Source organism: Pleurodeles waltl, chromosome 5, assembly GCF_031143425.1.
Source record: "Pleurodeles waltl isolate 20211129_DDA chromosome 5, aPleWal1.hap1.20221129, whole genome shotgun sequence".
NCBI lineage: Eukaryota > Metazoa > Chordata > Amphibia > Caudata > Salamandridae > Pleurodeles > Pleurodeles waltl.
The window spans coordinates 103,020,185-103,042,409 of NC_090444.1; the positions used below are offsets into that span (position 1 = coordinate 103,020,185).

At 44.8% G+C, this 22,225-nt stretch overlaps 1 protein-coding gene across 4 annotated transcripts in view; it reads left to right on the forward strand.

The window, feature by feature from the left end:
* The window catches only part of SCARA3 (scavenger receptor class A member 3), a 184,380-nt gene that overhangs the window by 98,416 nt on the left and 63,739 nt on the right, over positions 1-22,225 (forward strand). For all 4 annotated transcript variants that reach the window (XM_069233709.1, XM_069233710.1, XM_069233711.1 and 1 more), the window contains exon 4: positions 14,540-14,638. In XM_069233709.1, coding sequence (XP_069089810.1) covers positions 14,540-14,638 — 99 coding nt within the window. The remainder of the gene's footprint in view (positions 1-14,539; positions 14,639-22,225) is intronic.

The following is a 22,225-nucleotide window of genomic DNA, read 5'->3' on the forward strand; positions in this document are numbered from 1 at the left end:
ATCCCACTTCAAATCTTAAACACTCTTCAGAGGGTGGGGATAAAACAAATTCTTCCTCTTCTTCCCAACCTGCACACATTAAAAAGCCTTGGTGCTTTGTGTGTAAAAACAGAGGCCATAGGCCAGGGGATAAGTCCTGTCCAGGTAAACCCCCTGAGCCTACCACCACTAATACATCAAGCTCTAGTGCCCCTAGCAGTAGTGGTACTAGTGGTGGGACTGCTGGCAACAGTCAAGCAAAGGGTGTAGTTGGGTTCACTTATGGGTCCATAGTGGAAACTGATGTAATCAGTCACAAGACAGTTTCTGTCACACCTAGTGGCATTGGCCTTGCCACACTGGCTGCTTGTCCCCTTACAATGGATAAGTACAGGCAGACAGTTTCAATAAATGGTGTTGAGGCCTTGGCCTACAGGGACACAGGTGCCAGTTTCACTTTGGTGACTGAAAACCTAGTGCCTCCTGAACAACACATCATTGGACAACAGTATAAGATTATTGATGTCCATAACTCCACCAAGTTTCTTCCCTTAGCTATAATTCAGTTTAGTTGGGGTGGAGTTACTGGCCCTAAGCAGGTGGTGGTATCACCTAGCTTGCCTGTAGACTGTCTCTTAGGTAATGACCTAGAGGCCTCAGGTTGGGCTGATGTAGAGTTTTATGCCCATGCAGCCATGCTGGGCATCCCTGAGGAATTGTTCCCTCTCATTTCAAGTGAAATGAAAAAGCAAAGGAGAGAAGGCCTGAAAACTCAGGATCCCTCTCCATCAACAGGTAAAAAGGGTATCACAGTATCCCCTAACCACCCTACCATTCAGGATACTATTCCTGTGGTGGGAGAAACCTCTCCTGGGGTGGCACCTGTTCCAAGGGAATCATCAGCTGGCAAAGCTGGACTCCCTGAGGTGGAAGTACCTCTCTGTGGGATAACTAACATTGGTGAGAAAAAGAGCACCATTTTAGTTAACATGGAGCATCCCTCCAACCCTCCCAGAGAAACTTTAGTGCAGAAACTTTGCACTGCCTCACAACACTTAGGACAGCATCCCTGCCCTAGTGTGGAGCTGATAGGACAGCATCCCTGCCCTGCTCCAACCCAAGAGAAACAGCATCCCTGTTCTCTCTTCCAGCCATATGGACAAAGTTTTTGCCCAGCTATGGCTTTTCTGAGACAGCATCCCTGTCTGGCATTTCCATCACTACAAATAGGTTCAGTGGACAATTCCCACTGCTCTAAACTAAAACTTACTGATAGAAACTCTGAAAATACATCTTCACATTGTTGCTTAGCTAAAAAACTTCAAACAGGGTGGTTTACATCCCCACAGGGAAGTAACCATATAGTGGATGATAAAGGGAGTAACCAGTCTATTGCAGAGCTACTCTCTACTTATCACCACTTAGACAATAAAGTCTCAACTGGCCAAGGTTAGCCTTATTGTCCTTCGTTTGGGGGGGGGTTGTGTGAGAAGGTAGCCTCTTTCTAGCCTTGTTACCCCCACTTTTGGCCTGTTTGTGAGTGTATGTCAGGGTGTTTGTCACTGTTTTCACTGTCTCACTGGGATCCTGATAGCCAGGCCTCAGTGCTCATAGTGAAAACACCATGTTTTCAGTATGGTTGTTATGTGTCACTGGGATCCTGCTAGTCAGGACCCCAGTGCTCATAGGTTTGTGGCCTATATGTATGTGTCACTGGGACCCTGTCACACAGGGCCCCAGTGCTCATAGGTGTGCATGTATATGTTCCCTGTGTGGTGCCTAACTGTCTCACTGAGGCTCTGCTAACCAGAACCTCAGTGGTTATGCTCTCTCATTACTTTTAAATTGTCACTAACAGGCTAGTGACCATTTTTACCAATTTACATTGGCTTACTGGAACACCCTTATAATTCCCTAGTATATGGTACTGAGGTACCCAGGGTATTGGGGTTCCAGGAGATCCCTATGGGCTGCAGCATTTCTTTTGCCACCCATAGGGAGCTCTGACAATTCTTACACAGGCCTGCCACTGCAGCCTGAGTGAAATAACGTCCACGTTATTTCACAGCCATTTTACACTGCACTTAAGTAACTTATAAGTCACCTATATGTCTAACCTTTACCTGGTAAAGGTTAGGTGCAAAGTTACTTAGTGTGAGGGCACCCTGGCACTAGCCAAGGTGCCCCCACATTGTTCAGAGCCAATTCACTGAACTTTGTGAGTGCGGGGACACCATTACATGCGTGCACTACATATAGGTCACTACCTATATGTAGCTTCACCATGGTAACTCCGAATATGGCCATGTAACATGTCTATGATCATGGAATTGCCCCCTCTATGCCATCCTGGCATTGTTGGTACAATTCCATGATCCCAGTGGTCTGTAGCACAGACCCTGGTACTGCCAGACTGCCCTTCCTGGGGTTTCACTGCAGCTGCTGCTGCTGCCAACCCCTCAGACAGGCAGCTGCCCTCCTGGGGTCCAGCCAGGCCTGGCCCAGGATGGCAGAACAAAGAACTTCCTCTGAGAGAGGGTGTGACACCCTCTCCCTTTGGAAAATGGTGTGAAGGCAGGGGAGGAGTAGCCTCCCCCAGCCTCTGGAAATGCTTTCATGGGCACAGATGTGCCCAATTCTGCATAAGCCAGTCTACACCGGTTCAGGGACCCCTTAGCCCCTGCTCTGGCGCGAAACTGGACAAAGGAAAGGGGAGTGACCACTCCCCTGACCTGCACCTCCCCTGGGAGGTGTCCAGAGCTCCTCCAGTGTGCTCCAGACCTCTGCCATCTTGGAAACAGAGGTGCTGCTGGCACACTGGACTGCTCTGAGTGGCCAGTGCCACCAGGTGACGTCAGAGACTCCTGCTGATAGGCTCCTTCAGGTGTTAGTAGCCTTTCCTCTCTCCTAGGTAGCCAAACCCTCTTTTCTGGCTATTTAGGGTCTCTGTCTCTGGGGAAACTTTAGATAACGAATGCATGAGCTCAGCCGAGTTCCTCTGCATCTCCCTCTTCACCTTCTGATAAGGAATCGACTGCTGACCGCGCTGGAAGCCTGCAAACCTGCAACATAGTAGCAAAGACGACTACTGCAACTCTGTAACGCTGATCCTGCCGCCTTCTCGACTGTTTTCCTGCTTGTGCATGCTGTGGGGGTAGTCTGCCTCCTCTCTGCACCAGAAGCTCCGAAGAAATCTCCCGTGGGTCGACGGAATCTTCCCCCTGCAACCGCAGGCACCAAAAAGCTGCATTACCGGTCCCTTGGGTCTCCTCTCAGCACGACGAGCGAGGTCCCTCGAATCCAGCGACACCGTCCAAGTGACCCCCACAGTCCAGTGACTCTTCAGCCCAAGTTTGGTGGAGGTAAGTCCTTGCCTCACCTCGCTGGGCTGCATTGCTGGGAACCGCGACTTTGCAAGCTTCTCCGGCCCCTGTGCACTTCCGGCGGAAATCCTTCGTGCACAGCCAAGCCTGGGTCCACGGCACTCTAACCTGCATTGCACGACTTTCTAAGTTGGTCTCCGGCGACGTGGGACTCCTTTGTGCAACTTCGGCGAGCACCGTTTCACGCATCCTCGTAGTGCCTGTTTCTGGCACTTCTCCGGGTGCTACCTGCTTCAGTGAGGGCTCTTTGTCTTGCTCGACGTCCCCTCTCTCTGCAGGTCCAATTTGCGACCTCCTGGTCCCTCCTGGGCCCCAGCAGCGTCCAAAAACGCCAAACGCACGATTTGCGTGTAGCAAGGCTTGTTGGCGTCCATCCGGCGGGAAAACACTTCTGCACGACTCTCCAAGGCGTGGGGGATCCATCCTCCAAAGGGGAAGTCTCTAGCCCTTGTCGTTCCTGCAGTATTCACAGTTCTTCAGCCTAGTAAGAGCTTCTTTGCACCAACCGCTGGCATTTCTTGGGCATCTGCCCATCTCCGAGCTGCTTGTGACTTTTGGACTTGGTCCCCTTGTTCCACAGGTACCCTCAGTCAGGAATCTATCGTTGTTGCATTGCTGATTTGTGTTTTCCTTGCATTTTCCCTCTAACACGACTATTTTGTCCTTAGGGGAACTTTGGTGCACTTTGCACTCACTTTTCAGGGTCTTGGGGAGGGTTATTTTGCTAACTCTCACTATTTTCTAATAGTCCCAGCGACCCTCTACAAGGTCACATAGGTTTGGGGTCCATTCGTGGTTCGCATTCCACTTCTGGAGTATATGGTTTGTGTTGCCCCTATCCCTATGTTTCCCCATTGCATCCTATTGTAACTATACATTGTTTGCACTGTTTTCTAAGACTATACTGCATATTTTTGCTATTGTGTATATATATCTTGTGTATATTTCCTATCCTCTCACTGAGGGTACACTCTAAGATACTTTGGCATATTGTCATAAAAATAAAGTACCTTTATTTTTAGTATAACTGTGTATTGTGTTTTCTTATGATATTGTGCATATGACACTAGGTGGTACTGTAGTAGCTTCACACGTCTCCTAGTTCAGCCTAAGCTGCTCTGCTAAGCTACCATTATCTATCAGCCTAAGCTGCTAGACACCCTATACACTAATAAGGGATAACTGGGCCTGGTGCAAGGTGCAAGTACCCCTTGGTACTCACTACAAGCCAGTCCAGCCTCCTACAAAAACTCAAATGTAATTTGGATGTTTTGCTGAGGGGGGCTGCTGATTATTCTTCCTGGGCACCGCCGCTTGGTGGATGGAGGGGTTGCAGGGTGGGACTGCAGTTTCTATAGTTAAGGATGAGAAGGTTCTTTTTGGTAAGGGCATTCTCTTTCTTTCTTGTTCACTGTCAGTGTGGTTGTTGATAAGCTAGGTACAAAAATCTGGCACATCCTTGTGCCTCGGTTCTGGGTTCTTCAGGCTGGTGAGCAGCATCGCACAAACACTTATGTTGAGAGAACAGCCTAGAAGAACACATGAAAGAAGAATGACCTCAAAATGCATCTAAACATGCAGACCTCACATCCCCTGTCTCCTTTGACTGCATAAAAGTCAGAGCCACTGTCCCACTTGTTCCAGTTCCAAGTTTATTTGAAACTAAGGACAGGAGTGATCTGCAGAGAACTGAGAAGCAAGCTGTGCAACCAGAGCTGGTGTCTTCCCGACAAACATCTTTTCACAGGTGAGGGACATTGTCTGCAGTCTAGCCTTTCTTGAAGAAGTTGAATCTCAGACCTTAAGTACCTTGAAGCCTACCTACTGCTCAGAGAGGGGGAAAGCCTGCCAACCCTGCCGGGGTGTTACTGACCTGATAATCTAGAGCAGCTTGACTCCTGGTGCTGTGAAGGCCTGCCAGCCGAAGGAAGACTGAGAGGACCACTCTGTGTGCTCTGAGGCATGTATGCTGCAGACTCTCCGTGTGGGCAATTCCAGGAAGAATTGCAGTCAGCAGTTGTCGGAGCCCCAATGAAGCTGTGCCCAAGCAAAACATGCCAACATCAAGAAGTTTTGTGCTGAGGTGGAGTAAGTTGCCACCTAGATGTTTTGTGCTGAGGCGGAGTGCACCATCACCAAAATGTTTTCTACCCAAGGTGCAGCGTGCCGCCATCCGGATGTTTGTGCAGAGGACTCTGCCACCACCATTCAACAACTGCGCCCAAGAAGTGTAGTACCACTTGCTCCGCTGTGAGCTCTGGCATTGGCCCGCTGCTGACTGCCACTCTTAGGAGACCCAGAAGAGGATCCTTTACTCGCCAGAGTAGACACCTACCTGCAAGGACTTAAGACATAAGTTTCTGCTCTCAACTTGGAGTTGTCCTCACCAGATTGCAGGTCAAGCCTCCAACTGTAGTCCCTCCCCAGAAACGACAGTGAAGCGAGATGTGTGCTCCAGGCCCCAGCTGGAATAGAGCTCTGAAGCCTGCACTGTGGTGAGACCACCAAAGTCACGGACCACTAAGAACTGAACTTAAGAGGAGTCTGCAGCCAAGCCTTAATGCGTGCCTGAAAGACACATAGCTTTGGGAGGGGGCCTACCTAGACCCAACAAGACCAGGGGTACCCCTGAGACAGGGGTAAGGTGGGGCAGAATAAAAGGCACAGTAATTCAAGTGCTGGTGTAAAACTGTGGTTGTTGTATGTGCTTTAAGGTATTACATTTAAGAGTTTAGACTAAAGTACATTTATTTTATCAACATAAAGTACTAGGTTTGACATTCAGTTATTGTGCTGCTAGGTGATAACTGAGTGCTGAGGTTACACCCCGCCTCCCACCACCGCAGAATACTTGCTTGAGAAACCTGTGACTGCTCACCATTGCTATCACTGACAGTCACGTGCTGTTCTTAGCCTAGTTTGCAGAGTCATTGTGAGATGGGCTCTGGAACACGAGAGACAAACACCCTCAGCCCCCACGGTTGAGAACCAGTAGCCCCTGCTTGCTCTATACACCCCTGAATGGGGTCCGTTTGGCTTCTATGTAGTTAAAAAGTTTGCACCTGGCTTCACTGATGTACAACAGATAGAGCATGGACATCTGCAGTGCGAGCCTCCCTCGCATGAAGAAGAGTTATTGCGCACGTGGCATCAGTGTGTGCTTACTTGCACTTTCAGAACCGGTTCACAAGGCGCAGCTGCGGAGCAGTATAATATTCTCTCTGTGTTGTGAATACATCATCAGCTACTCCCACCCACGCCCTGCCCCCTCTATGGATTCATCCCTGCCAGCATCTTTCCAAAAGGATAACCCCAAAACGGATGCATTGGCAACATTTGTTTACAACTTACAGCTGGTACCTTTGTTCACGCGTTCGCGTTCCAAATTCAAACAAATTCCCTGCAATATTCCACGCGACACATTGCGGCACTGTGCCGTGTGAGCCAATCTAAAGCAAAGGTGACCCGTTCCTAAACAGCCAATCGCTTCGAAGAACTACAGGCCAATCAGAACCTCTGTCCATTCTACTTCTGAAGGGAAGGAGGCAACCATGAATAGCAGGGACTAAAACAGTATTTTCCAAGGGTTGTTTTTGGTATCGAAGTAGTGGTATTATTGAGAGCCTGAGATATATGGTAATCCTTCCACTCTTCACACTCTGCCTACTAAAAATGGAATAATTGAGAGAAGAAAGTACAAAACTTAAACGCTCATGTCCCACACAGCAGTCGTATCTCACAGAATAAACACACTGGTAAGCTGTGATTTTTTACCAAAGTTTTATTCAATATTTGTTTTTTTTATTTAGAAGTTGATTCAATAAACACATTGTAATTGATTAGAAAATGATGTCAATCTGATAGTACACATGTTCCAGTGCTTAATTTGACCGGTGGTTACCGGCACTCAGTTTTGAGGGCCTGCACTTATTTTTCTGCTGCAGGCTTTTACTGTGAGTAAAAGACTCACATGGGAAAGACGGAGGAAGAGAAATACGAAAACGCGTCACAAAGGGAGAAAGCAGAAAGCCGCAAGAGTGAGTTGAAGTGGCAGTGAGTGGCTGTAAATGGATTAAAGAGGCCCGAGATTGCTTCAGGATTGCGCTGCCTCAGCATTCTGTGCTCGCACATTTAATTGCAGCAACCACGTTTCTCATAGGAGAGCTTTGGGCCCCTGCACCTTTTTATTTACAAATTAATCACTGACATGTTTCATGCAATTCCTCAGCCTCCAGTTCACACTTTGTGGACTTTGAAGAGGACACCCTCTTTCATCAACCATTCCCCGCACGAGTAACTTGGTCGGCCCAGGCCAGATCTATGCAGCACCACTGGCATGAGACCAGGTCCACCACTATTGCGGCCTGCATTCTTTATGGAAGTTTGGAATGTGGCCCAATTTTTCCATTGCATAAATGGACCATAATTATGACCACAACAGGATCAGGGGACAATGCTAAGAGGCTTTAAGAGCATGCTACATGTAATCTTGCAGCCACTTGCATGTGTGTTAGCAGTCTACATGTTATGGTGGTTAGTGGATAATTTGAGTCTCCTTCTTTATCACCAAAGAGGAGTATGAGGGGGTCCAACTTCAATTCAATTGTAATCATACCATGCTCTATTTGTTTCCCCCAAAATTGTGTAATGGCGTTGCACGACTACCACACGTGTTATGGTGCATGATTCACCACAGCTCACCCAGCACGTTTCTTCCCAACCAAACACAGCATGCAATCAGGCGAGCGTTAGATACCAATAGAGTAGAATTTTGTAACAGTTTTCTTTATGTTGGCTGCACATGGATGGCTTAATGACTCTATGTCAGATGTTTAGCCATGATTGCATGGAAATACTACCCAATTCTCTTTCCCATGTGGAAACATGTGGCTTTAGAGCCGGGTTGTACATGTCATAGTAATTTATGTAAGACTGATCTATCCCTTGTTGTGCAATGTTCTTTCAACATTCATTCTATAGCTGTTAGGTCTCTTTGAATAGCCCAATTGGTATGCATAAGGACCACCCCCGGGAGATGCTGTAATTGCTGACATGAATGTAGCGGCCTTGTTGGATTTTCTCAAGCAAGTCGCCTAGCGTAGCTTCTGGCTTATTCAACCTTTCCCTAAAGCCTTCTCCTGTTAGCCAGGGATGGGAATCCAGGTAGAACTATATCTGGGTAAGATATGATGGAAACATTGTAACTTCTCCATTTATCAATGCTTGCCAGTAACACAACATTGTATCTACGTTTACATGGGTAGTTTTGAGTACTTTTGTTCTACTTGGATCAGTAATTTCTGACTTTATGGTGTGTATGTATCTATTAGGGGACGTAGTTGTGCAGCATGGATATATTGGTCCATATGTGTAATCTAATTTGATAGCTTTCTTTTTTTTTTTTTAATCCCTAGGTACCTTATTACCCCAATGTGCAGGCAATTAATTTAGCCTGGATTCACCATACTACTCCTGGTGGGAAAGTGAATCACAGTGTTGGCTCTACATAGAATGGTTGTAAGGGGAGACTCATTCCTATGGCTGCTATACTGCTGAACCAAGAGATTTCTAGTTTGCCCCAACATTATAGCTTTTCGGAGAGGGTGTCAAGGATAGGCTGGATATCAGTGACATACAGGTGCTTAACATTTGAAGGTAACTTGATTACAAGGTAATCTAGAGACTTCATTGTTACTGTTAAACCACAAGCCTGTATCATATTTGTGAGGTCTGGTGTGGCTGCGGGAAAATGTAGGCCTTCAGTTTTGACAAATTAATCTTAAATCTGGATACTTGTGTGAAATTATCCGGTTCTTTGACTAAATGAGGTATTAGGAATGTTGGATCAGTAATACAACACAGGACATCGTCAGCAGATAGTGCCATTTTATGGAATGTTGTTTTTATCTCTACCCCTTGGATCAATTGGTTGGCTAAGATTTTTTGCACCAATGGTTCTATCACCGGGCAAACAGAGGTGGAAACCAGGGACCTGAATGGCTTGTGTCCCTAGACAGGGTGATTATTGCTTTTTTTTTTTTCAATTTTCGACTTCTTTATTTGTGGCTGGGCATTTTACACAGGATGCTCCATTTCACCCTATTAAATACCTTCTCTGCGGCGAGTAAGAGAAGGAGCATTTGATTTTTAGTTTGCATTGCTGATTCCAACAGAGTAGAACTTGGATTCACACCACATACTAGGCTGACGATACCCAGTTGATCATTTCTCTGGGACAGGACATTGACGGTACTGTGCACCGATTTTGAGATTGCATGAGGAATACTGTAACCTGGATGTCTAAGAACTGCCTTCAGTTGAATGACGAGAAGACGGAGGTCCTGCTGTTTGGCAAAGCCCAACATCTTTGGTCTCCTGACTGGTGGCTCCTGAATTGGAGGTCAGTCCCCTGTTCAGGTCAATCTGCAAAAAACCTAGGTATCAAAATTGACGAGGAACTGTTGGTGAAAAGCCACGTAGCCTCTACAAGGGGAACATGCTTTGCTACGATGCAGCTTTAAAAGAAGGTTTTTCCCTGGCTTCCTTACTCGGCTAGGAAAAAGTTGGTCCAAGCTTTGGTCATTAGTCAGCTGGATTATAGCACCTCCTTGCTTATAGGAGTGAATCATACCCCCCTATCTGAACTGCAGGTGGTGCAAAACATGGCTGCCCATTTAGTTTGTAACCCCCCCAGAAGGCTCTCCTTCTTGTCCCATCCTCAGAGCCTTTCACTTTCTTCCGGTCAGAAAGTGCATTGTATTCAAAATATGTTGCCTCACCCACAAATCTTTGTTGGGCAAATTTCCTTTGTTCCTGAAAGACAAATTACGTTATCATTGTCCTTTTCGCACACTAAGATCCAGTGATAAGGAGCTTCTGACCATTCCTCATATTTATGCCTCGCGAAACAGGGGGCAGAGCATTCTCCTATACTGCCCAGATGGTGTGGAATCAGCCTGTTATATCTCCACTGTTGGTAGGATTTTGCTAAAGTACAAAGACTGATAAAAACCTGGCTGTTTTAGTTACGAGATGCAAGTTGTGTGTAGGCTAAGCGCCAAGATTCACCTCGGGGTGTGGTTTGTTGCGCTTTACTAAATGGAAAATGGAAGTGGGTGGAATCCCAATCCCCTACAGTAATATAACCAAGAAGACATTGGAATTAGGTTTTTGCATTATACCTCACAGGGAGCCGAGGGGATGGAGATCAGAGAGAAGACACTGGTTCTTGATAAAGTGTAGGTGACACCCCCGGATTTCATGGGTGGCTGTAGATTGGAGAAACACAACAAGGCAGGGCACAGAGTAATGTTAAGGCCAAAGAGAGCTGACAAAATAATCAGAGCTATGACTGTGAAGAGATAGACACATACAAAGTAAAACAGTGACATAGCCCATCTTAAAGCTTCTTGGGCAAAGTAGGGTAATACAAATGCCTTCCTGGATTGAGTCTGCTGGGAAATGGGCTGGTCCAGACAAAAAATAACTTGCATTCTACAATAAAGGCCCTTCAGTATGCAGAATCCTTGAGCTAACTGCAGGGGTGTACATACCGAATATCAAGTGTGAAATCTAGATTTCCCCCTAATATCAAAGCCAAAATATTAAGATAAAATATCAACAGTTAAATATGTGTAGGTTTGGTATACTCAACTCCATACATACGTACCATGACGAAGTAAATGATATGTAGATGTAGAGTTAAGCGTAGTAAATTATACCTATCTGTATTCGCTTACCTCCTCAATATTTTAGCTACAATATTCTGATATAACTTGAGATTTCACATTAGATATTACTAATACACCCAGTCTAGTGTAAAGTTACCACTGAGCTTTGCATACTCACTGTGATTGAAACTCCACTATTATCTGTGGAAGTTGTGGTGAAGAACCATAGGGAAAGTCAGAGATGTTAACTCATTAAATGTAGGCATCAGAGAGACCTCCTACACGCTGCCCTCTTGTATTTACTGATCGCTTGTGCCATGGCTTGTAAGGGTTTCACATCTGAGTTTAATCCCCTAAAATGGGGAAATAGCAAACTGGCATTTTAAATTGATACACGTCCCAAACCTCTACCCTAACATATCCCAGGAATGTAGCCTGTGGAGTAGAAAGGGTAGACGGAAGAGAACCAAATCACTTCTACTTAATACGGCACTCCAGGACAGGAGGTGACTGAGTATTAGAGGAACACAGCAAGGAAGATTGTAGCAACATGTTGAGGCCAAAGGAGGGGGCAGAACCAGCAGAAGCTGTAACTGTGATGATATAGCCATAAAATGGAAATAACATTCTCCAAAACAGTAAGGTTAGCATCATGACACATATGTGTTTGGGTGTGGTGGTAGTGATAAGCAGCTGAGTAACCATGACATACCTCGCCACAACACAGGAGAAGCAACACCAGCCTGCTGGAAATAAAGGGAGATAAGAACAGCCATACCAGTGCTTAATTTTAGCCGGTGGTTTCCAGTGCTCTGCACCGGCACTTAATTGTCGACAACAGTGCTTATAACAATCCACCATATGGTGGCACTGTTTGTCTAATTTTGGAATGTGCACAACAACAGTAGTTTAATAATTACATAAAAAGGACTAATACCTGCTAGTCAAACCATTCTTTTAGCTTTGAGTAGTTAGAAAATTCTGAATTGTCACATGTACAAGTGTGTTGGTTAGTAGTTGTGTGGTATTTTCATTGGCACTCTTGTGACCATCTGACCTTTGTCTGTAGTTAGCCCCTCTCTGCCACTAAGCCACAGCCTCCAATGGCCCTTTCCCCTTAATCTGCAGTGTGATCTATAGCTAGGGAGTGTTTGCTTGATTTTCTCACAGCACCTGAATCTTTCCTTATATTATGAATTCCTGAAGCTGTCTAAAAGAAACGCACAGAGTGTCATCAAGCAGCTGAGACCTCGGCACCAGAAGCCACGCCTCTGTATTGCCACCCAGCTTTAGACATTTCTGTGCCATGCTCAGTGGACATATAGTGAGGTGAGAGTAGATGTTATCCTTATGGTGGTGTGTACACTGCCATGCTGATGCCTTTGTTTCACTTGGTGGACCAACAAAGCTGGAAACACTCTTCTTTAAACATCACCTGCATCCCACAGAAACTAGGACATTTCCTCAGCATGGTCATGCAACGTTGAGTAAAACAAGAATCCCAGGTTTCTCTTGCCAGAACATCACAAGCCTTCAAAAGTAGATGGAGTACTCTTTTATCAGGTATGCTTGTGCAGATCAGAGAAGTGAAGTCTACGGATTTCTGAGATTGCCATATAGAGCAACTGTTGCCCTTGGCCTGAAATGCATTTCTTGTAGTTCTAAGGTGGAGGGTTGATTATCTGGGATGGATGATAAAATAGGGACTGTAAGCTCAGATCTGGTATGCACCACTACCACCCCACCAGCATCATGGCTCCTTCCTACCTTGAAATGGCAAATATTGCCACTCTATTTCTGCATTAAGATTGTTAGCTGGGTTTACAGCAGAGGCAGTGTCTGACATGTGACTGCTAAAATGTCTACCTCTGTTGCATACTTTCTTGTACCTGTAGGTCCTGATCCGCTTGTGAGACCTTTATATGAGTGAGGTTATAACTCTCCTTGCTAAGGTGTAAGGGACTGATTTAAAGTTTTGACAATGTACTTTCAAACAGCTGATGTGGTAAGGTTCCATCTCCACCACATTGGCAGAGGACAGTCTGCCATGCGAAAAATGGCTGCCACTATGGTGAGTGTTTTGGTTGGGTGCATGTTGGAATGGCCACTATCATATGTGAGTACTGTAAATATATTGACAAAGGTGGGGTACATTAATAGTATCTATATTGCAAGTGTCCCTCGCATGGTGGAAATGTCCTTACACCATGCCAGGGACACTTGTATGTCGTTTCCTGCAGGACCAGCATAACTCTAAAAGTGGGGTCTCACCACAGCTGGTACAGGTTTGAATGTGAACAATAGTTCAACAGAGGTCATGAGTTCTCCTTGACCAACTGGTCAGACCCTTCTTGGTTTCACCAGAGGTCGATGCAGCTAACCGTAAGTGACCAACGCACATGTTGGAGCTGTTGCCCAGTGACTGGCTGCAAGCCAGACCAGCACCTAATTATGTCAACCGGACCCCATGGAAACATATTTTAGGCTAGCTCAGCTTCAATTTGTGGGGAGAGAGGTAAACCACAGATCCTGTATATCAGCACACCTTCCTGATGCCTTAGATGGAGACACATTTGGATAAGGCGAGGGGGAGATGATATTTAGGCCTTTGGCTAGCTTAGATATGCCACATTAGAGAGAGGTGAGACCTGTTTGTGTTTACCATCAACATCTTTATTTGAGACCACTGGAGTCTTATGTATATCAATGTCCTCCATGCCTGGATATCAATATGAATAATGTGTGTCCTTCTAGGAAACCCATTTGGGACTCTCCTTGATCAGGGATATTGATCAATAATCTCCATATCTCCAAGACCGCAGTTTTCCCCTCTCCTGCTGGTTGTTCTCATGGGGTGGGGTATGGAACCGAGCTGTATCCTGTGATGGGCATTGACACTCAAGGCAGTAGTGGGGGCAGAACTGCTAGAGAAATAATATAATTCAGCACAACTGCTGCAAAGTTTTAGTATCTATCTCTTGCGTTTGATAAGGCACAATGTATTAAGATCGACTCACAAAACAGTTTGCCAGTGTTCAGAAGTTGGAAGCAGTCTGCTAGGGCAGCTTCCGCTTGGACACCACCTCCTTCAGAGAATCCGTATTTCATCAATTGTTTGTGGCTACAAACTTTGACACATTCCACAAAGATTTTGAAAAGACAGTGGCCACCTCTTAGATGCCTCCTCTCCTTTCCAATTACGGGTGGGCCACAAAATGCACAATTTGAGTCAGAAAGGTTTCTGCCTCGCAGTATACCTTCAGTACACTGCAATTACCCTTTTGCGATTGCAAAGCCTGTGATTTTGTGAAGTGCAGGCTTTGCAACCAGAAAAATGTTTAAACAATAGGTCCATAGAACCTGAAACCTTTCATTGGATCATCATTTCTCTATTCCACCTGTATTCACAACCTAAGAACAAGGTGGGACAGTGCTATATCAGTTTTCCCTATTTTGCCTAAATTTACAACGTTAACACCCTTTCATTCTCGCTTCTTTGTTTTTCAGTCTTTCGGAAGGTCGACTCTTTTTCTGATGACATCGCTAATTCACAGTTGTACTATGATAAAAAAATCATTGCAGTGCAGGAAAACCTCCACGGCCTTGGTGAGTATCTTACTGTTCATCACCAGCCAATTCCATCTGGAAATGATAATGGTTCAAGCCATCTGAACAGTATTCCTTGAAGCTCAGGTGCTAGAACGCATGCCTGTGTCAACGCATACCTTTATCATGGATTTTTTAAATGTGTTTTTTATTTACAACCCTTTGCTTTGCAGCATGGTATTTTTTAACGCATAATGTCTTGTGACAATGGACGTTATGTGTATATATAGCTCAGAGTTTCCATAGGAAATGCGTTTTTTGTGTTGCTAATAACTTTTGCCAAGTTTGACGAGTCTTTGCGAAACTCTAGTTTGTGCGTGAAAGTTTCAGGGTGATCTGTCCCGCAGGGACAGAGAAAAAAGGGGGGTCCCAAAACGCAAAATCACCATTCATTTTCCATAGACTTCTTTAACCCCCTCGCTGCCAGGCCTTTTCCCCTTCTGTGCAGAGTCTTTTTTGGCTATTTGGGGCAGTTCGCGCTTAGAACCTCATAACTTTTTCTCCACATAAGCTACCCATGCCAAATTTGCATTCTTTTTTCCAACATCCTAGGGATTCTAGAGGTACCCAGACTTTGTGGGTTCCCCTGAAGGAGACCAAAAAATTTGCCAAAATACAGCAAAAATTTCATTAAAAAAAAAACTAATTTGGGAAAAAAGGCTGCAGAAGAAGGCTTGTGGTTTTTTCCCTGAAAATGGCATCAACAAAGGGTTTGCGGTGGTAAAATCACCATCTTCCCAGCTTACAGGAACAGGCAGACTTGAATTAGAAAACCCCACTTTCAACACAATTTTGACATTTTACTGGGACATACCCCATTTTCACTATTTTTTGTGCTTTCAGCCTCCTGACAGTTAGTGACAGAAATGGGTGAGAAACCAATGCTGGATCCCAGAAAGCTAAACATTTCTGAAAAGTAGACAACATTTTTAATTCAGCAAGGGGTCATTTGTGTAGATCCTACAAGTGTTTCCTACAGAAAATAACAGCTGAAGTAAAAAAATATTGAAATTGAGGTGAAAAAAACCCAGCAATCTTTCTCCACGTTTTACTCTGTAACTTTTTCCTGCGATGTAATTTTTTTTAAAGCAATATACCTTACGTCTGCTGGACTCTTCTGGTTGCAGAGATATATAGGGCTTGTAGGTTCATCAAGAACCCAAGGTACCCAGAGCCAATAAATTAGCTGCACCTTGCATTGGGTTTTCATTCTATACCGGGTATACAGCAATTAATTTGCTGAAATATGAAAAGTGAAAAATAGGTATCAAGAAAACCTTTGTATTTCCAAAATGGGCACAAGATAAGGTGTTGAGGAGCAGTGGTTATTTGCACATCTCTGAATTCCGGGTGCCCATACTAGCATGTGAATTACAGGTCATTTCTCAAATAGACATCTTTTTTACACACTGTCTTACATTTGGAAGGACAAAATGTAGAGAAAGACAAGGGGCAATAACACTTGTTTTACTATTCTGTGTTCCCCCAAGTCTCCCGATAAAAATGGTACCTCACTTGCGTGGGTAGGCCTAATGCTCACGACAGGAAACACAAAATGGACTCATTACACTTTCACAAAGAAAACAGAGCTGTTTTTTGCAAAGTGCCTAGCGTTGGATTTTGGCCTCTAGCTCAGTCGGCACCAAGGGAAACCTAGCAAACCTGCACAGTTTTGAAAACTAGACACCTAGGAAAATCCAAGATGGCGTGACTTGTGGGGCTCTGGCCAGATTCTGTTACCCAGAATCCTTTGCAAGCCTCATAATTTGGCTAAAAAAACTTTTTCCTCACATTTCGGTGACAGAAAGTTCTGGAATCTGAGAGGAGCCACAAATTTCCTTCCACCCAGCATTCCCCCAAGTTCCGCGATAAAAATGGTACCTCATTTATGTGGGTAGGCCTAGCGCCCGCATCAGGAAGTGCCCCAAAACACAACGTGGACACATCACATTTTCACAAAGAAAACAGAGCTGTTTTTTACCAAGTGCTTAGCTGTGGATTTTGGCCTCTAGCTCAGCCGGCACCTGGGGAAACCTAGCAAACCTGTGCATTTTTGAAAACTAGACACCTAGGGGAATCCAAGATGGGGTGACTTGTGGGGCTCTGACCGGGTTCTGTTACCAAGAATCCTTTGCAAACCTCAAAATATGACCCAAAAACTATTTTTTCTCTCATTTCGGTGGCAGAAAGTCCTGGAATCTGAGAGGAGCCACAAATTTCCTTCCCCCCAGCGTTCCCCCAAGTCTCCCGATAGAAATGATACCTCACTTGTGTGGGTGGCCCAGGTGCCTGCAACAGAAAAATGCCAACAAGCTGTAGAGATTGAAGGGATAGCACAGCGAGTTGATAAGCACATATTTTTCTTTTATACATCTTTTAGGCTGACTCAGCTTTGGGGACCCACACAAGTGAGGTATCATTTTACTTGGGAGACTGAGGGGAACTCTGGGTGATAGCTAATCTGTAACGCAGCGGTGATCCTACAAAGAAAAGTGAGGAAAATATGCTTTTTTAAGCAAATTTTGAGGTTTGCAGAGGAGTCTGGGTTAGAAAATGTTGGGGGATCCAGGCAAGCCACACCTCCTTGGACTCCTTGGGGTGTCTATTTTTAAAACATGTCTGGGTTTGGTAGGTTTCCCTTGATGAAGGCCTCACCCGGGACCAAACACAGGTAGTTTTGCAATAGATCATTTTGGTGTGTCCATATACATGTGATGTTCCAAACACTAAAATTGTGAAAAGAAACGCACTTAGGTTATGTTAAAAAGACCCCTCACCCACCAGCCAAGTTGGTGGCATGCTTTATCATCGGAGTCTACCCGAAACACCTAGCGTGTCACAGGTGTGCTGCGATGCCTGATTACAGCGGAGCAGGTTTTGTCATTTTTACCACACCTACTGGTTGGATTTGGCACGAGGGTGACTGATGGTTCAGTGGATCAAATTTTATTAACAAGAGATTTCACAAAAATGAAATGCACTGTTAATAACTGAAAGGCCAAAAAACGGAACCAATGACTCACAGCTCGTAAGATGTAAAGCCACGACAAGGCACCAACCGCTTTAGAGTCCATTCACACACCTTTCATACATGACATGCACAAGATCATTCACTCCTCCAGCCACGGGCCCAGCACATTACAACACTCGCATCGACAGACAGTGCTACTCAAGGGCCCATCACTTACATACGCCCACATGCCTGATACAGCAATCACATCAGCTGATAGGGAGTGTGTGGACTGGCGTTTGGCTGGCAGTGTGTTGCAGTAGCCAACAGCAAGTCAATATGTACACCGTCATCCAAGCGCCAATCCACACACAAAGGCATCACATCACAACAAACCACTCACTAATTAGAAATAATTACAAAACTACAAACACAAAAGCTCTAACTTAGTATATGACAGAAATGCCAACCATGAAACTGAACACATGAAAATCTAAAACAGGCAGTTTACACTCATGGTAGTTCCCAGTAATTCTTCTGGGTGTGGTAAGTCTTGAAACAACCACCCACACACAGCCCAGGCTTTGAAGGACAATCTGGGCAGTACATTCGAGGCTCCCTCCGGATACTTCTTCGAGCACAGACTCTACATTTCTTAGCTGGAAAGTCTTTTTTGGGCGTAGGAGGAATGTGCGGTGGCGATCTGTCAATCTAGCCACATCCTCCACCACTGCTTCTCTAGGAAATGTTGCCTGTTCCACCACAATAAGGCTCTCTATCACTGACTCCTGAAATTTCACAAATGTCATCTTTGACTCTGGAGACCTATCCTTAAACACAATAAAAGCATTAAAAGTTGCAAAGTGGAAGAGGTGAATTGCTAACTTCTTATATCAAAAGTAAGACTTACGAATAGCTGTATAAGGTTCCAACCTCTGATCAACTCTATCTACACCTCCCATGTGCTTATTATAATCTAAAATGCACACAGGTTCGCGCACTTCAGTAACCTGGCCCCAAACAGTCACGGGGGAAGTACTCTCATCATGGATGGTACTTAGCATGTAGACATCCCTCCTGTCTGAAATTTCAAAGCTAGCAGCTCCTCGTTCCGCAAGGCATTGCAATGTCCCCTCTCAAGTTTTTTACATACAAGCTCCCTTGGATAGCCTTTCCGGTTACAACGAATTGTGCCACAAGCAACAGTGTCCACTCTAAACAATTCCTTGAACAACTGCACTCCAGTGTAGAAGTTATCTACATACAAATGGTGACCTTTGTTGAACAGTCTTCTACCAAGTTCCCACACCATTGTCTCAGTAACTCCAAAAGTGGGAGGACAACCAGGGGGGTCAATACTGGAATCCCTACCAGTGTAGACACGGAAACTATACACATATCCTGTACTACTTTCAGACAGCAGATACAATTTAATTCCATATCGTGCCCTCTTGCTAGGAATGTACTGCCTAAAAACCAAACGACCCTTGAAGATGACCAAAGACTCGTCCACAGCTATTTCTTTGCCTGGAACATAGACCTCTGAAAAATTATCTACAAAATGATCAAGGACAGGCCTAATCTTTAACTGACGGTCATAATCAGGGTGATCTTGTGGCAAGGCTAATGCATTGTCAACAAAATGCAGCATCCTAAGAAGAAGCACATACCGATTACGACTCATGGTTGCAGGAAATATAGCTGTTGCCATCAAGGGACTAGTAGACCAATAAGAAGCCAGTGACAGCTTCCTTATCAACCCTATCAAAAGAGTCAAACCCAAAAACCTTTTTATCTCGTCCCAATTTTTGGGAATCCACTGAGTAGCTCTAGAGTGTGGCCTAAGTCTAGCAGCGTTGTCCCTCAAATATTGCTCCGAATACAAATTAGTCTGCTCAACAGTCTCTTCCAAAAACACATCATCCACAAATAACTCAAAGAAATTGACAGGCAAAAAGTTCTCTGTATTGACTCTACACCCCGGGAGACCAGTAAAGGCAGGCAATTCTGGCTGCTTCATGTTTGCGGCTACCCACAGTTCAGGTCTTCTAACGGGAAACCTTTCAGCCCCAGATTGCTGCACTAATGGCACATCAGTGTCCTCTTCTAAAACAGGCCCTTCACCTGCACTGAGAGTGGCTTCATCATCAGAAGATTCCTCCACGACAGAAACTTCACTGCCAGAATCTCTCACTCCCTCCTCTGCCTCAGATGCAGAGTCCGTCTCATAATCATGACCAGATAATGACTCAAAAAGCACACCGACCACCTGCTGAGCGCTCATCCTGCGGCTAGCCATGATCTTTCCTACGAAAAGTAACTGGACAAATGCACCACCAACAACCAGCACTGTGTAAGATAAGTAATAAAGTGTAGCTTTATCAGTAAGAGTAATAAACTCAAAAACTATACCTCTCACTTGCTTCAAAAAGCGTGGCTCACCAGGAACTACTCTGCACAGACACAGCAATCACCAATGATATCCCACTATAAAGAAAGAAAGAAAAGCAAATTAGCAATAAGACAACATAAATATCATTGTGCACAAATCTAAGGACAATTTCCCACACAATCCTGCATTTAGTACACCACCTACAAACATGACATTCATGCATGGCAACAATACTCCTTTGGAGTAAATTGTTTTTACTTACCTAAAACATGCAACTATGCAAACCGCAGGTCAACCACCACCAAAAACGCAAGGAGCCACAGCAAATAAAGCAAAAGCTTTGAACTAGAACAAAAATGTTTTTTTTTTTAATCACAAATGCAAATACTTTGCCAGTTGACAAACACCCCGCCATCAAGGATTTAGAAATTGGTGCCTAAGTGGATTCTGCTCCCATAGGGGCAGATGGGCCTACTAAAAAATAGGCCTATCTACCCCAAGGGGGGCAGAAAATGCCTTTAGTAGTGAGTCCCCATGGGGAGAGACCCTTGCCCAAGGGGCCACCCCACAAACAAAAAAACACACACACACACACACTATGGTGCCTAAGTGACTTCTGCCCCCTCCCCCCCACCCCCTTGGCAATGGGCCTAAAAAATAGGCCGATCTACACACACGGGGGCAGAAATGGCCAACAGTTCTATGCCCCCCCCCCCCACATAAATAAACAAATAAAAAACATCCCTGGCATTCCAGTGGTTTCTGCCCCCCTTGGGGGCAGATGAGCCTAAAAATAATAGGCAGATCTGCACCCAACAGGGGCAGAAATGGCCATAAAACACATGCCCCCCAATGGGGAGCAACCCTTGCACAAGGGGCCACTCCTCGAAACAGAAACATGAAAGATAAGCAAAAAAAAGAAAATCCTTGGCATCTAGTAGGCATTCCTGCTGCCCGATCGCAATGTGATCGGACAGCAGGAGTGCTCAAAGAGACACCGGGGGAAAGGAAAACCCTTTCCTTTCCCTTGATGCCTCTTTGATTCAAACCCCCCACCCGCCGAAGGAGAAACTCACCTATGAATAAAACATTGACAGAGCAGTGATTAATCCACCAATTGAACCAACAACAGCCATCAGATACCTAAACATTCCACAAATGTTAGTGTACAAAAATCCATTACTCAAATTTGTACAACACAAGCATAAACCATACATTAATTAGTCTGCTCTATTCTAAACTGTATATAAATAATTTCATTGTTTGAGTATAGGATTCAACATAAAAGTCATTAATAGAGTTATTTGTCACGCAAAGATATGATCCTAAAAAAAACTTTTAGGGGGCAAGGAATGGGAAGGCAAAAACACAAGGGTGAGAAAGGACAAGATAAGCACGTCTAGGGGACCAAAGAATATGGCTGAGAGAGCGGCATGGAGGGATCGCTACATGAGGTAGACATCTCACAAATATGTACTCACAAGGAGTGCTTCAACAAACAGAAACCGCTAGCTCCCACAAGGCAAGCAGCCAAAGAGCACAAGTAGTTTAGCCATACTGCAGGGGGTAGTCAAGCAGGCTCAGAGGAAGTGAAGCCTGCATACACTGACCAAAGAACAGTAAGCAAATGAGAGAGAAGAGTCATCAAAATGCCAGGCCTAATGGTAGTAACAGCATTCACCCTTTGACTTCAGTGACTTTAAAATAAATGATTTCAGCTGACCTTTGACACTGAATCAAAGGATGTGATGCCACATGAACGTGATCTGGGCATCAAAGTAATTGGTATCACCGATGCCCAGTGTACATAAGGAGAACATGTATTGATAAATCACAAGGAGATACAAATAGGAATACACCTGTAGTAATTCATGTGTGTCATCTAATAAATAAGTACTAGGTTATTAACATGATTTATTTGTTATTGTGGTTAGTTCTGTTTTTTGATCACTTGTAAATCACTATCACTCACATGAACCACAGAGGGGAAGGTTTTTTTGAAACATAATTTTTCATATATTTCTGATATTGAAACTAGGAAACAATTTTAAAATGTGCATACTTTTTTTTAATTTATTTCATTTTATGATGTATTGTGAAGAGTGTTCTTTGCACTACTAAACGTATTTCATTGATAGAACCGAATGGTTAATCTCCCATTGGGAGTTGCACAAAGTAAATAGTGACCACTAGGACAGGCCAAGGGTCACAAGATCCACCCCAGGCATTGCAATGGGCGAGCCAG